The sequence below is a fragment of the Myotis davidii genome, unplaced genomic scaffold (genome assembly GCF_000327345.1).
Source record: "Myotis davidii unplaced genomic scaffold, ASM32734v1 scaffold453, whole genome shotgun sequence".
Lineage (NCBI taxonomy): Eukaryota > Metazoa > Chordata > Mammalia > Chiroptera > Vespertilionidae > Myotis > Myotis davidii.
Window position 1 is genome coordinate 1629488 of NW_006285234.1, and position 16401 is coordinate 1645888.

Below are 16401 nucleotides of genomic sequence, written 5' to 3' on the forward strand. Positions count from 1 at the left end.
AGATCGATTGCCTCTTGCATATGTATCAAGAGGTTGCCAGTTTGATTCCTGGTCAGGGCACATGCCCGGGTTGTGAGCTCCATCCCGAGCAGGGGGTCTGCAGAGGCAGCCAGTTGGTGTTTGTCTTTCACATCCATGTTTCTCTCTCACTCCCTCTCCTTTCCTCTCACTAAAATCAATAATAAAAACATATCAAATCTTTGTCTTATCACAAAGACAGAACTATTACCCAGTTGAGCCATGAATTATAAAAGTACAATCTTTTTGAAAACTTAAAATTTAAAAAGAGCAGGGGGTCTGCAGAGGCAGCCAGTTGGTGTTTGTCTTTCACATCCATGTTTCTCTCTCACTCCCTCTCCTTTCCTCTCACTAAAATCAATAATAAAAACATATCAAATCTTTGTCTTATCACAAAGACAGAACTATTACCCAGTTGAGCCATGAATTATAAAAGTACAATCTTTTTGAAAACTTAAAATTTAAAAAGACGTTTTTAATTTAGAAAATTTGTATGTTTTAAATTTGGGATCTATCACGTTTCGTGGCCCAAAATAGCACATGTGATTTTTGGCAGCTTCTGTCCTGCTCATGCCAATGAAAGCAGCACCATATGGTATGACTGCTGTTACATTAGGAAACGCACACCCTTTGGAGACATTGCCTGGCATAAAGCAGAGCCACTGCTCCTCATATGCTTAACCTTTCAAGCCAAAATATTGACCAAGATATATTAAGATTTTAGGATATCACGGTATCCTATCAGCTGCGTCTTACAACTCTTTTTTCCTACTAGCTTTAACATTTAGCCACAGTATGAAAACACATACTCAGAACTTCATGGAGTCTCTCACCCGATCTCAGAAAGAAGCTTTTGAATGATTATTGCAAGAAAAGAAAGTATGTATCTTTCAGAATGCAACCAATAAGTGTTTTCCCTTTACGAAAGAGTAAAGTTCCTTTTTATTCACTTATTTAGTAGCAAATTTTAGTTGAATAGAGAAAATTTAAGTTTCATGCAGAATCTTTGTTGACTTAGACTTTCATTTGTTATTTTAGGGACATAATCACCTTCGCTGTTTTGTTCGGATTTCTTTTTCTTCACTTTTTCAGTTCCTCTCCCCTTTCAACATTTCTTCCCTCCCATCAAACCTAAGAAAAATGCAGGTCCTTTGTGCTCCTTATATGAGGTTGACTGATACTCATCCATGGTCACTGCCATGCACCTCACCACCACTGCCCAGGATACTTATCTTCTAACTTTCCTAAATAGGTGCTTAAAGAAAAATGAAGCAGGCCGAGATTTCACATGAAACTGATTGATTTATGAAGCAGAGAGTTACCTTTATATATGTTATGACCAGCTCCTATCTAATTTTTAGAAATTCTTTAAAGATTGTCTTTGGGGGCAGGGGGAGTTTAAAGAGACATAGTTGGTCCCAGGTTGCAAGGCACCCTTCCACCAGCAGCCTCCGGAGAGGATGGGTATAAATGGAGCAGTAGCTTGCCCGGCCGCCTCTCTCCGCTTTGGGGCCCAGCAGAGAAAACAAGAAAAAAAGATTTTTTGAGGTGTTTTTTTTTTTAAACCTGAAAATGCTTTAAAATCTGAAAAGAAAGAAAAAGGAAAAGCAAATCCTCCTTACAGAACCCACAGGGAAGGGACTTTTACAAGCTTCCAGCCTTCCCTTGCGTGCCACCACCACTGCCTCATTTGGGCGTCTGTTGGTTCTATTGGTCCAGCAGTCATGCGGTGAGCTGCCCGTCATCCACATGCCTCCTCTCTGGCTGTGGGAGCCCCTCTGCGTGGCGGCCCCGCCCCCTCCTCGTGTGCTCTACCCTTGGGGTGGAGCTTAGAGTCGGCACTGACAAATATTTACTGTTTCTCTCTTCCCCTGGCTGCTGTGATCTTAAACCATCAGAAGCCCATGGCCAGTATTTATAGAGAATTGCATGTCCTGAGGCTGTGTGGATACTGTTTGGTTGCTTCTTGAAGAATTATTTAATATGAAAGGGAGTCCCCATTTAATAATTTTTTTAATTAAAAAAATTTTTTTTTGAAATTTGGAGGTTTGGAACAGGACAGCTGAAAATTACAAACTCCCTGGGAGAGTCATATTGTTTTTGAGAGCCTTTTGTCTACTGTCTTGCAGTCTGGAATAAGCCATCCCTGAACTCCTCTGCCTGCTCCTCTGTCTCTGAGTCTGTGCCAGCTGCTCTCATCTTTTTTAAAAAATATATTTTTATTGATTTCAAAGAGGAAGAGGGAGAGACAGATAGAAACATCAATGGTGAGAGAATCCTTGATCACTGCCTCCTGCACGCCCCCTGCTGGGGATCAAGCCTGCAACCCAGACATGTGCCCTTGACCGGAATCGAACCTGGGACTATTCAGTCCATAGGCCGATGCTCTGTCCACTGAGCCAAACCAGTTAGGGCGCTTCTCTCATCTTCACACTGCCACCTGTGAGCCCTGGTGCCGAGAAGAGCCCCCTTCTGTCCTGTGTGGCCTCTTACAAAAAGTCCTCCTGGTGGACTCAGGTGGTGGGGACTGATGAGATGAACACTGCAGCCAGCTTGTGTTTGTTTTTTGTTGTTTTATGTATTAAAAATATTATTTGTGTAGAAAGCAGGCACATAGAACATCTACTAAAGGAAAAACATAAACTCTGGAAAGCAATCCACCAGATGCTTCACAGTGTTGTGGCCGGGTGGGGTGACGGATGACCTGGTTTCTTTATTGTATTTTTTGTGCTTTCCATAATAAACATGTGTTGCTTTCACGATCTAAGTACATACCATGCACTCTCCACCCAGGAAATTGGGAATAATCTCTATCAATGTAATCTAGCAGGCCTCCAGGACCCTGACAGTCATCCCCCGCATAAATAAGGAATTTCCTTCTGTTGTCATCAATGAATGGACAGACCAGTGTCCAGAGGGTGGGAAACACCTGGGGAGTCCACAGTATAGTCCTGGGGTAGTTGGCATCCACCACCTTAATGATGCACAGCAGGGTCTTGATGCCAGTTCTCCACAAGTTGAAGGCCTGCTTACAACTGTTTGGCCCAGTAACATTGAGGCAGTTTTTATTAAGTATAAGTTAATACCAGTATGTATTCCTGATTTACTATTTTTAAGAGCAGTACATCTTAGTTTAGACATTGACTTCTCAATGCCAGTGTTGCCTCCCAAGTCAGTGTGATAAGCAAGTGTCTCTTCACATTTCCTGCACTCACATGTCACCGAGGCCGAGCGATATGAAAAGTTCAGTCCTGCAGAGTCTGTGCTGTCTGTCCCTGTCTGCCGAGACAGGATCCCCTGCAGCTCCTGGGCTTTACCTATGTCAACTTCCAGCAGCTGGTATTCACGCCTTGAATACCATGAACTTTGATGTGATTAGGGAGCCCCATCATGTCGTCTCAGAGGGATATCTCTTTGAGAAAGTCTGATGTGGGAAACATCTTCATCAAGAACCTGGACAAATCTATAGATAACAAAGCACTTTGTGTGATTTTTTCTGCTTTTGGAAACATACTGTTCTTCAACGTGGTATGTGATGAGAATGCCTGGGGGGTTATGCCTTTATTCACTTCAGGACCTAAGAGGCTGTGGACAAGACCATGGAGAAGACGAATGGCATGCTCCTCGATGACCTCAAAATGTTGGTGGGCAGATTCAAGTCTCAAAAGAGCAAGAAGAGTGTGGAGCCAAAGCCAAGGAGTTCACCAGTGTGTATATCAAAAACTTTGGGAAAGAGGTGGATGATGAGAATCTGAAAGAGCTGTTCAGCCAGTTTGGTCAGACTCTAAGTCAGCCGTGGGCAAACTACAGCCCGTTTGAATGTAATAAAACTAAAAAAAAAAAAGAAAAAAAGACCGTACCCCTTTATGTAATGATGTTCACTTTGAATTTATATTAGTTCACACAAACACTCCATCCATGCTTTTATGCCGGCCCTCCGGTCCAGTTTAAGAATCCATTGTGGCCCTTGAGTCAAAAAGTTTGCCCACCTCTGCTCTAAATGCCAAGGTGATGACAGATCCCAGTGGGAAATCCAAAGGCTTTGGCTTTGTGAGTTACTAAAAACATAAGGACGCCAATAAGGCCATGGAAGAGACGAATGGAAAGAAAATCAGTGGGAAAGTCATTTTTGTAGGCCATGCACAGAAGAAAGTGGAGCAATAGGCTGAGTTAAAACAGAAATTTGAAGAGCTGAAAGAAGAGAGAATAGCTGATACCAGGCAGAGGAATCTCTACATTAAGAACTTGGATGACACCATTGATTATCAGAATTCAAGGAATTTTCTCCTTTTGGATCCATCACCAGTGCTAAGGTAATGCTGGAGGATGGAAGAAGCAAGGGGTTTGGCTTTGTCTGCTTCTCATCTCCTGAAGCAATCAAAGCAGTCACCAAGATGAACGGATGCGTCATGAGCTCCAAGCCTCTTTATGTTGCCTTGGCCCGTAGGAGGGGGAAAGGCTCTGCATACCTGACCGACCAGGATATGCAGTGGGTGGCCGGAAAAAGAGCACTCCCTGCAGGCCCATCTTAAATCGGTTCCAGCCGGCAGCTGGTGGCTACTTTGTGCCAGCAGTTCCACAGGCTTAGGGAAGGCCATATTATACCCCTAACCAGTTAGCACAGATGTGGCCTGTTCCCTGCTGCCAGTAAGGTGGGAGGTCTCAAAGCCTCCAAGGAATGTCAAATGCTATATGCCAGCCTGGGCCTTGTCCAACTCTTCACCACCTGGCTCCAACTGGTAATGCTCTGGCCTCTTGTGGCTTCCCTACTACCTCTCAGAGAATCAGTGCCCCCACAGGTGTGCAGAATTTAACATCTAATGCTGCTGTTGCCTCTGCGGTCCGCAGCCGTCACTCTGCCTGCCATTCAGCCTGCTGTCCACGTGCAGGGGCAGATGCTGGGAGAACGTTTGCTTCTGCTCGTCAAAACCATGCATTAGAACCTGGCAGAAAATATGGGAATGCTGCTGGAGATCAACAACATTGGGCTGCTGCACATGCTAGCGTTCCCTGAATCTCTCTGCTCTGTGGTTGATAAAGCTGCCTGTGCGGTTCTACAGGCTCATCATGCCAAGAAAAGCTGTGCAGAAGGTGGGTGCTGTTGCTGCTGCTACCTCTCAGACAAGGAAAAACCGATTGAAAAGCCAAATAGCCAACCCCCCATAGAATTCAGCTCAAGGTTTGAAGGTTTCCCAGCTTGTTCTATGGACTGCAACACTAAAAACCACAAATTTAATAGGTTATTAATAGGTTATTTTGTACCAAAAAGTCAATTATGAAGCACCTAGAAATTTTCAATTAAAAGACTGTATTCTCTGGGTTCTGTTATGTCCCAGACAGTGTTAAGTTTTACTTTTTCTATTGTGGGTGTTGTCTCCCCATCCCAGAAATTGGTTTTATTTTATGTACCCAAGTCTTATGTTTCTCAATTTAGAAAAACAACTTTATTTTTAAAAAAGAGAGATAAAGTTGTCCTCATAAGACAACTAGGCTTGTAACTTCATACAGAAATTCTCTCTTTTTCCCTTCAGGTCTAATTTATTGGTACTTATTTGTAATGAGCAGTTTCTCCTGGGGGAATTGGATTTGAATAAATAATGGTGATGAACCTTTAGAGGTGTGCAGAGGAACTCCTGAAATATAATTCTTGATAATCCTTTTCTCCATCTTAGTTCTTTTTCATCAAAAACCAAAATAGTAGACCGCTTCTTAGCCCTTTGGCTGTGATCAGGTGTAAAATAGTGGACTTAATTTTCTGAGACTAGTGCTCTTTGACATCCGTATTTAGTAATTTCTTGTCCTATCAGCTTGAAGTCATTGCACAATTTTGATCTTAATTTGGGACTATTTTAGAGAATTAATGTTAAAAGGAAAAAATCAGGAGAAGCTGTTTATTTCATTGTGACCCCAGTGACTGACAATTTGCCTTTGGAAACCTAGAGATCAGATAGAATTTCTGTCAACCAAATACCAAATGTGTGTAGAATGCCAGTGTGTGTGTCTTGTATTGTGATAGCCCAACTTGTGATTACTGCCTTTCGGGAACTTCCCTAAATGTACCGGAGAAAAATTCTGCCCAGAGACTAGGGGGTTTTTATGATCTACCAAGAATTTATTTCATTAGTATTCTAATATTTTTAGTAAGAATTTCAAAATATATGTAAATTGGAACCAAATTTATGTTCACAAAATTAGTTGTGCTGTTGCCTGCTCTGTGACGTCATGGTTGCACCAGCTAAGAATTAATTAAGAACATAGATTTGAAATTCTTACTCAATTTCAGGTTGAATAAAGTGTCCCTTGTGAGATATTTTTAGGAGTAGAACTGCTAAAGGACTTGCTGTGTGAGTCAGGTTCTCATTCAGAAACTGGTATTAAATATCAACTTTCAAACTTTGCATTTTTCATTCTGAATTAATTCTTCTTCTTTTCTGAAAAGGCAAGTTTAAGCTGTCATCCGTGGATTAAGTAAATTCTTTATATGTATCACAAGAATACAACTTTTGATATCAGACCATTTAAATGATCCCTCTGTTTAAAAGTAGATTTTTTCACAGATGTAAACTGTTGTGAGTTGGTAATTATGCTATTGGAATTGTCAGAGAGCTTCAGAAAGATATGGCTCTAATTTTTATGAAAGAGGTTTGAAAAAATGTGTTTTTCTTTTTTCATCATAGTTCAAATTCAGAGCATTCTAATGACAGAGGATGGGATTCATGATTGACTATGATAACAATTGCATAGTCTTAGCCAGTCAGTTAGTTGCTTTCTTCATTATGCAGAAAGAAAGCTAATTATGAAAAAATGTTTGAATTTTATTATAAATGGAAATGGTAGCCTGAAGTCAATACACAGATGCAAGACACTTTTGTTGTATCTTATCTATTTTGGTGGTAATTAATTATGTAATCCCTGTGTACTTAATCTTAAATTCTAAGGCAATGGTGATTAGTCATCTTTAGAAAAGAATCTTCTGTTCATTTTTTCTGTTTCTGTTTTTCTGATATTTTTAGAGTATTATAATTATAACTAAACTAGTAGCCCGGTGCACGAAATTCCTGCACTGGGATGGGGGTGAGGATGTGGGGAGAAAGGGCCCCTCAGTCTGGCCTTCACCCTCTCCAATCTGAGACACCTCAGGGAATGTCCAACTACCTGTTTGTGCCCACACTTTTAACAGATAACAGCTCCATTGTTGTTTCTTTCTTATGCTTAAAACCATTGGAATTAGTAGGTATTCAAAGTGTGCATACATTTTGGGGGGACACCCTGTATATCTCTAGTCAGCGGTGAAAGAAATCAACAGCAGATTTGGAACCCCCAGACAGGGTACCTCGCTCACTCCTCACTTCACTTCCACCTTCGTGGGCAGCAGGAGAATCAACATTTTCTCTCATTAATTTGGAAAAGCACATCCTGTCACCAGAAGCCTGGCAGGAGTGCGCTAGGCCTCAAGCAAGCGAGGCTCAGTCAGGGCAGCCTTCGCTCATGGGTGCTGGCACCCAAAGTGCACATTCCTCCTCTACAGTCGCCCCGACTATCCCACTGTTTCACTGAGAGGACGGAATTCTTCTCCACCTCTGGGTTCTTGATCTTGAACGCTGACTGAAGGCACTCAGCGAGGCCCCCCCACGCCCACCAGGTGTGTCTGTCTGCATCTGCTCCCGCCTCAGCACCTGCATTAACTCCCTAGAGGTGATCTCGTAACTGCACTGGCCTCCGTGGGAACAGGGCATCACCACTCCGCCCTCTCACTGTCATCTCACAGGCGCCCATCCTCAGCACCCAGAACACCCAGACACTCTCCAAAGGACGTGAGCGCATCAGAGGGGATGTGTACACATCCTGTGGGGGTGTTAGGCATGCCGGGTTGATGGAAATGTGGTGGAGAGGCGGGGGGAACTTGTGCACACCTTGGTTTGCAACTGTTGCAGGTGCGGGAGGGTGACAGTGTGCTGGGGATGTTCGCACGCCAGGGGGGGAATGTGCACACCGGAGGCAACCAATCGATGTTTTTCTCTCATTGATATTTCTCTCTGTCTTTCCCTCTCTTCCACTCTCTCTAAAAATCAATGGGAAAACATCCTTGGGTGAGGATTTAAAAAGAAATTTGACTAAGGTTTTTTTAGTAAGTTACTTAATTAGATAAAATATCTGTGTGAGTTATGTCCTAAATTTTTATTTTTAAAAATCTGTCAGGAATTACATACATTGACTTGGATATATGCTTCTGAATTTTTCGTCAGTAGCATAGCTAGCCTCCCACATTCATACTATTGTAAGAGTTCTCACCAGACAAATGACTCAGAGTAGACACATACATGTACACGGTACTATTTACTAACCCTTTTACTTTATTAGAATTAAAGGGCAGTGAGGGATTTTCATTTTAAAGGTATAAGACAGGTAAGTCTTGACCTCACTATAGCCCCATCCCTGCCCTGCACTTACCTGAGACTGTCTAAGAACCAGGGATAAATGGGCCCTGGTTTGTGGGAGTCTTGGCTATCATCTTTTACCCTTTTAAAACTCAACATGTTCCTGTAGAAGTAACCGTACATTATTCTTGGCATTGAGTTTTGGTCTGCTCCTCAGAGCTGTGCCTAAAGTAGTATCCCAATCAGTAGTGTGCTCCAGCACCTAGGACTGAGAGGAATATGACAATAGTAAGAAGCCCCTCCATGTTTACTACTGTGTGCAGGCAGATGGTCCTGGTGCTTGAGCAAAAGGAGTCTGCAAGAGCTGGCTGAAACGAACCAAGAAAGATGCAGGGGACCTTGACTGACAACCAGCTGAAATGATCAGAACCTTTCTCTGAACCCAGACCAGAGGCAAATATTTAGATCAGGAGGAAAAAGGATTTTTTCTTGACTACAGGATTAGTTCCTTCCTTTATGTCCCAGCAAAAAGCTTTGCATTGCTTCCCATTGATTCTTCTACATTCAGTGAGGTCTTTGAGTCATGCTTTCTAGAGATGGATTATCCCAAATCTTTCTGTGTTTTGGTATTTTGTATTATTTTTGGTCCAGTTAGTGTAAATTTCTTCAGCCTTTAGAAGATCAGTACTTTATAGTTTCTGAAGTAGCTGTTCTTATTCCTTCTTTAAATTAATAAATATTTAAAGATTTTAAAAAAGAAGATGTAACTATACAGTATTTCCCAGCTGTTACCCCACCACTCCCTAGGGAAGCCCATCAGTAGATAACAGTAAATGAAATCACCACTCTCTGTACTATGTTTAGCATAACATTAATTTGGATTATGGGAAATTATTATTGGACCAATGTTCAGATTTTATTAAAACTTTGTACCCCATTACATATTAGGAGATGCCAAATATGTAAACTTAAGCATGGTCACCATAGGGTTCCTCACTATCTCATTCAAGTCTCTGCTCTCTGCCCAGAATGTGCCTTTCCAACGCTTACCCCTGTCTCATCTTCCACAACACCCACAAAGCATCACAGCATCAAATCACAACCTCCTTTTAAGGGTCAACTGAACTGTACCCTCCTCCATTCAACTTACTGATTTCCTTTCTGTCTTACTCGTGGGGGTTGGTATTACTTTTTTCATGCTTTAAAATAGCAGTCCCTGCCCTACCCCTACAATCTCCACACTCTGCTTTGTATAGTGGTAGGTACAGATTTATGCTTTTTCTCTTCTACCACACTAATTTGCTAGCATCTGTAACCTTTTTTTAATCTCCCACTGGACCTGATAGTAAATCCTTTTTGAAAAGATGGATGAATGTTAAAGAATCATACAAAAGAACAACTCTTCAGTGAATCAGACATAAAGCCTTTGTTGATCGCTGACATTTTGGAAAAAACTATACCTGGATACAAATAGGAAAAATTAATCCCGAGCCCAGAATAAGGCACTAAGAAGAACTTAATTATGAATCTGAGTAAGATTCAGTGTATACTTAGTGAAAGTTTATCAAGACTAAAAGACTGGATTTATCTAACATTACTAACTATATTATATTGAATTTGCTTTATTGATGGGTAGAAGTGGGTGGTTTGGACCAAGTTAATAAATGGATTGCTTATATGGTTTCTTATAAATAAACTCCCAGGAGAATTTATTTACTACTGCAGTAGAATGTCTCTTTAGAAGGAGGCATCTGGTTGTTGCCCAGCCTTCAGATTTTGTCAAGACCATGAAAGCACTGACACTATTAGCATTTTTTTGGTTTGTTTTCTCCCAGGCTATTAATAAACAGAATTTATTGTCACTTAATTTAGTGCCAGGTATGATCTGCTGGGTAGTTCAACTTCAGTCTATGTAACTTTAGAATGTTCCATATTTTAAGACACAATCCACCTCCTAAGCAGAAACAGACAATATCCAAGTTAGTTTTGTGAATCTTTAATATCCCCTGCCAAACTCATTAACTCAGCCTGCTTACCTTGGGGAAATCATAGTTTCAGACTTGTACTTTCTGTAAAAACCATCCTCTTAAATGAATATTGTAATGGTTGAATATTTAGACTCGAACTTTTCAGTCGTGTATTCTGAAACCTGTTTGCTATGACTTCGGCCAGCAGAGAATGATTAAGATGAAGAAAGAAACCAAAATCATAATATGCAAATGATCAGCATTAAAGGATGTGGAATTCAGTAATATTTCTACTTTTATATTCCACATCTCAGATTTTATAGATTCATAAAGCTAGAAAGAATCTCAACCATCTTAAACCAATATTTCTTCATCTTTTCTTGTCTTGGATTTTTTTGAGATTATGATGATGGCTGTGGATCTCTTGTCAAAAAAAATGTACTCACATATAAAAGTTTATATTTAGATTTAAGACATTTTCTCTCCTAAAGTCTGTTAATAGCTCCTAAATGGAAGAAGTCCCTTTTCTAGTCCAATGTTCTCAGAGGTCTGGAGAAGTTAAGTGACCCACCCAAAATCAAACTGCTTCTCTACTGCCTACTTCAGTTAGTTGGTCATTCTTCCACCATTCTGTTCCTTTCCTTAAAACCAATTCTTTCCCTGGCCGTTGAGTATAATCCTCTGAAACAAAAGGTTGCCAATTCCATTCCTGGTAGGGCACATGCCCCGGTGTGTGCAGGTGGCAGCCAATTCACATAGATGTTTCTCTCCCTCCTTTTCCCTCCTTTCTCTAAAAAAAAATCAATTTAAAAATGTTAAAACAGAACAAAACAAAACAAAAATACCAATTCTGAATTTACAAAACTTAAAGGAAGGTCTGGGGGTGTTAAGCTTTTAAAATCAACTGTTTCAGCCCTAACCGGTTTAGCTCAGTGGATAGAGCCTCGGCCTGCGGACTGAAAGGTCCCAGGTTCGATTCCGGTCAAGGGCATGTACCTTGGTTGCGGGCACATCCCCAGTAGGGGGTGAGCAGGAGGCAGCTGATCAATGTTTCTCTCTCATCGATGTTTCTTTCTAACTCTCTATCTCTCTCCCTTCCTCTCTGTAAAAAATCAATAAAATATATTTTAAAATCAACTGTTTCAGCTTTGGCTTACTCAACTAGGAGATTAAAGTACTGTAATACCCAAAAGATTTAAATCATTGATTTAGAAAAGCCAAATGAAGTTAGCAAGGTTGTTCTTTTTTAAAAATCCTCACCCAAGGGTATGTTTTTACTGATTTTAGAGAGATAGGAAGGGAGAGAGGGATATAAAATCATCAATTGATTGCCTCCCAGGGACCAAACCCAGAACCCGTGTATGTGCCCTGACTGAGAGTTGAACCCAAAACCTTCCAATTTACAGTATAACACTCCAACCAACTGAGCCAGACTGGCCAGGGTTAGGAAAAGTTTTTTATAACTTGCTGTGGTTATTCAAAGGCTAATCCAGAATTTCTAATTGATCTAATTATTCCACCAGTTTCTTACCTGGGCTACCTACATCTAAATTCATCATATATCTGTCAAATCACTCCAGAGCAGTGATTTTCAACCTTTTTCATCTCATAACACACATAAACTACTAAAATTCTCGGACAGCTATTGCGTTGCCTGTTATATTTTTTATTTGACAATCTAACGGAAAAGAGGTTGGTGCCCTTGACTAAACAAGCATTACATGTTTTAAAAATTCTTGCAGTACACTGGTTGGAAATTGCTGTTCTAGGGCACTAGTTCTATTTATTCATCATGTCTGCCTTTCTTTTTCTTGTAACGCCCAAAGGCCCCCAGCTCCCCATCACTGTGCTTAACCTGACCTACCGAGCCTTTTGGAGGAGGTTCCAAACTGAAAGCATAAATCCAGTTTTATCTCCTAGGAGTATACCTTTCATCACATTACTCAGTTTCTCCGTAAAATTGAACACATTACCACTTATCTTCCAGCCTGTCATGTTGTAAGAAATAAATGTAGCCCCTAGCTCAGTTAGTTGACAGCTTTCACTATTTCTTGCTATAACCATCCCATTCTTCACTGGAGTAAGGCAGTTGTCTCCCTTTCTCCCTTCCTCTCTCTAAAGACAATAAGTTAAAAAATGACAACAGCCAAAAACAATAGCTATTCAGTGTGAATGAATCAAAATTATAACCTTTTGTCAGATGGGCAAAAAACATTATATATTTCTTGGTGTGCTGAAGAATTTTAGTAATTAGTTTATGTGTGCCATGAGTTGGAAAAATTTGAAAATCCCTGTTCTGAACCAATATTATGTCCTTTGATTGTAAAAGCCCTTTTAAATTCCTAAAATTAATTATTTGCCATTACACTTAGAAATTCTTCATAGCTCTTTAGTTCTATGAATATCAATGGCTTAATATCATAACCTTGTTCTTAAGGTATTTCTATGTTGTCATCTTCTCATTCTGAATCTAGAATGAAAGAAAAATAAGAAAAGTTGATTGTCGATTGCAAATCAAAGCAACAAAAGCGATGAAAGCCAAACACCCGTCTCCAAATTTGCAGTTCATTTGTCTCTGTGGATTAGGTCATTCCTTCATCAAAAGTACAGTACTCTGTAATTAACAAAGAAATTCATTAAATTAGATCATAATTGTTACCAATTGCAATTTAAAGGTTTTGGAATTTGCTTGATAGGTATATTAGTCACTTTTTTTCTTTAAAATTTCAAGGGTTTATAATGACAAATGTTTCTTTTTCTTGCTCATGGCTATGTGGGTCAGTTAGCATGGCTCTGCTCCGGGCTCCTGGTTGGATTTAGGTCTGCTCCGCATGTCTCCTTGTACTAGCAGCATCCTAGGCATGTTCTCAGGAATGTGAGAGCACAAGTCAACCACCCAAGCACATTTAAAGTTTATGCTCATAATATCTCCTTAGCTAAAGCAAGTCCTGGCCTAACGTCAGTAGAGCAGAGTGTGTGTGCCAGGTCCACCGCAGGAGGGTGTGCAGTTACGGGTAGAGGATCCAGATATCAAAGCCTCTAAAGGCTGACAACTGAGGAAAATAACTCAGTCTACCACTATCTAGGGAAGCAAGTCGTTAAAACAATCATATATTCGCTATTATAGGTTCCTTTGGACTGTAGACATGACAACACTTTTTTCCCCCATGGTAACTCACATGTTTGTTATTTGACTAGGTTATTTTGAAAATTCCCCAATGCTCCGAATTTCTTTCAAGAATGCTCCTTTAATATAAAGTTATTTAGTAGAAATGAATATGAGTAAAAATTTATAGTGATATTAATTGCCTTCCACGTTTTGTTTGAGAAAGAACGAGGATTGCTGATTAGTTAAAATCTAAAGGAGGGATAAAGTAGAACACTGCCTAAACAAAAAGCATTCTTGCCTGGCCAGAGTGGATCAGTGGTTGAGCATCAACCTGCAAACCTGGAGGTCACAGTTTGATCCCGGTTAAGGCACATGCCTGGGTTGCAGGCCTGATCCCCAGTGGAGGGTGTGCGGGAGGCGGCCGATTGATGATCCTCTCTCATCTCTGATGTTTCTAACTCTCTCTCCCTCTCTGAAATTATGTGTGTGTGTGTGTGTGTGTGTATAACTTTTATATATATATATAAAAGTTAAAAATAAAATAGATAAAGGAGATGTGTATTTCAAAGCTATGCAATATTAGGCATAACCTAGTCCAGCTTTTTTGTCATGAAATCGGAAAAGATCAGCCGCCTCCTGCACATCTCCTACTGGGGATGTGCCCGCAACCCAGGTACATGCCCTTGACCGGAATCGAACCTGGGACCTTTCAGTCCACAGGCCGACGCTCTATCCACTGAGCCAAACCGGTTTCGGCCTAGTCCAGCTTTTTTGTCATGAAATCGGAAATTTATTTTATCTTTGGTACATGTACCTGGCTTTACAAAACAGATGTATTCATGGGAATATACTAGTATATATAATTTCTGTTTTTTTAACTTTCTATTTTTAATTATAAACTTGCAAGATTATAGACGTTACAACATTATAGAAGGTGCAAACATAGTACACAGAGCTCCTGTGTACCCATCACCCAGCCTCCCCTAATAATGACAGGAGATTAATTTTTAAATCATTGATGGACCTCCTTTGCTCTCTTAAATAAGCCTGTCTTCTTAGATATTTAATTTTCTTTAAAGAAAGGACATCCTTATTGTGCCTGATCCTCTTTAGCTTTCAGCATTATGAAATGTCACATAAGGACCCTATGTCACTATGGCTTTATCTCTAGTACATTCTTTTTTTAAAAAATATATATTTTATTGATTTTCCACAGAGAGGAAGGTAGAGGGACAGAGAGCTAGAAACATCGATGAGAGAGAAAGATGGATCAGCTGCCTCCTGCACACCCTCCACTGGGGATGTGCCCGCAACCAAGGTACATGCCCTTGACCGGAACCGAACCTGGGACCTCTCGGTCCACAGGCCGACGCTCTATCCACTGAGCCAAACCAGTCAGGGCTCTAGTACATTCTTCTTCATTTTCCCCGTTTTCAGATTGTACCATTGGTTGGGAAAGGATTATATCTCACCTACTTTTCTGTTGTATTTTTCAGTAAAAGCCCCATTTTACTCCTTATTTTGAAGGAACATATTTAGTTGAATATTCAAACTTCTTGTTTTGAGTTTATTTTGGTGGTGTTTGAAAACTTGAGATTTGAGATTTTTTAAAAACATCATCTCTCTTTTTTTCCTTTTAGCCTGAAAATGAAATTTCTTCAGATTGTAATCATGTAAGTATGACTTTTCATAATCCACCATATGTGCTTTATATATATGATGAGGAAATTTGGGATACTTTCCCTGATGTTTTAGGAAGCATTATGTTTTTCTTAATTCTCTTAATCTTAAAAAAAGGCTGATAAACCTTGTATAAGGGCCATGATAAATTTATAAATATCCCTTCTTTGTAGAAACCAGCAAGTTCTGCCAAATAATATTTCTGTACTTGAACTTAAAATTTTTTACAGCTACCATATGAAATAATTGTTTCTGTGTTTATCAAGTTTACAAGTTAGATTTCTGTATTTTAAAGTTGTTTCATTTAGTCATTATAAAGTCATCTAGTAGTTGGAGAAGTGACTATAGGTTCCTCAAAGCCTAAAATATTTACTTTCTGGCTCTTCGCAGAAAAAGTTTGCTAAACTCTGCTCTGGCCTATGGATAGAAATATAAATTTTAAAAACTTTAAAAAAAGCAAAAACCAGTCACCTTAAAATGCATATATGCTTTATTTCAGCATTTCTACTTCTAGGGATTTATGTATAGTTAGTTATAATTAAAAGAATGGATTAAAAAGGTGTCTATAAAAGGCTGTTTGTTATGGCATTATATATAAAGCAAAAGATTGGGGGTGACCTCAGAATTCATCTGTAGACTCAGTCTGGCAGAGGGGAAGCCCAAAAAGAAGCTGATACGTGCCTTAGAACCCCAAGGACTGGAATAGTAAGTATATGAAAGGAAAACAGGGACAAATAGTATACAGAAAACAGGAGAATTGATGTCATAAAAAGAGAAGATTAGGACCCAGACACAGAGGGAAGAATGTGAATATTTAAATAGAAGATGACTGGCCTTCTATAAGAGAAGAGAGGCCTCAGAAAAAAATCAGTACTATTGACACCTTGTTCTCAGACTTCTAGACTCCAGAATTGTGATAAAAATAAATTTCTGTGTTTAAGACAGTTTGTAGTGTAGTGTTATGACAGACCTGGCAATCTAATAAGACACGTGGGTTGGCATTATAATTTTTCCCATTATTGGTAACGGAACAAATTTTAAAAATTGAATAACTTTCTACCTAGTAGAGAGTTCAGGGTTAAATTAATGTCATTAAAGCAAGAGATAAGAGAGTATGAACAATTTTTTTTGGCCAGTGAAATTGAAAATGTTGATGCAAAGGACAAATTTCTAGAAAACCAAACTTACTAAAACTAACATAAGTTGAAAATCTGAATAACCCAATGTTTATTTTAAATCAATAAAGAAA

General features: G+C 39.7%; 1 protein-coding gene and 1 pseudogene across 1 annotated transcript in view; both read left to right on the top strand.

Moving 5' to 3' along the window:
- LOC102770052 overlaps window positions 1–4550 on the top strand; it is a 12513-nt pseudogene extending 7963 nt beyond the window's left edge.
- A 423-nt stretch (window positions 4551–4973) lies between these two features.
- GLG1 (golgi glycoprotein 1) overlaps window positions 4974–16401 on the top strand; it is a 57096-nt gene continuing 45668 nt past the window's right edge. The window contains exons 1-3 of the mRNA XM_006755824.2: window positions 4974–5197; window positions 5550–5562; window positions 15113–15145. Of these exons, the coding sequence (XP_006755887.1) occupies window positions 4974–5197; window positions 5550–5562; window positions 15113–15145 (270 nt within the window). The remainder of the gene's footprint in view (window positions 5198–5549; window positions 5563–15112; window positions 15146–16401) is intronic.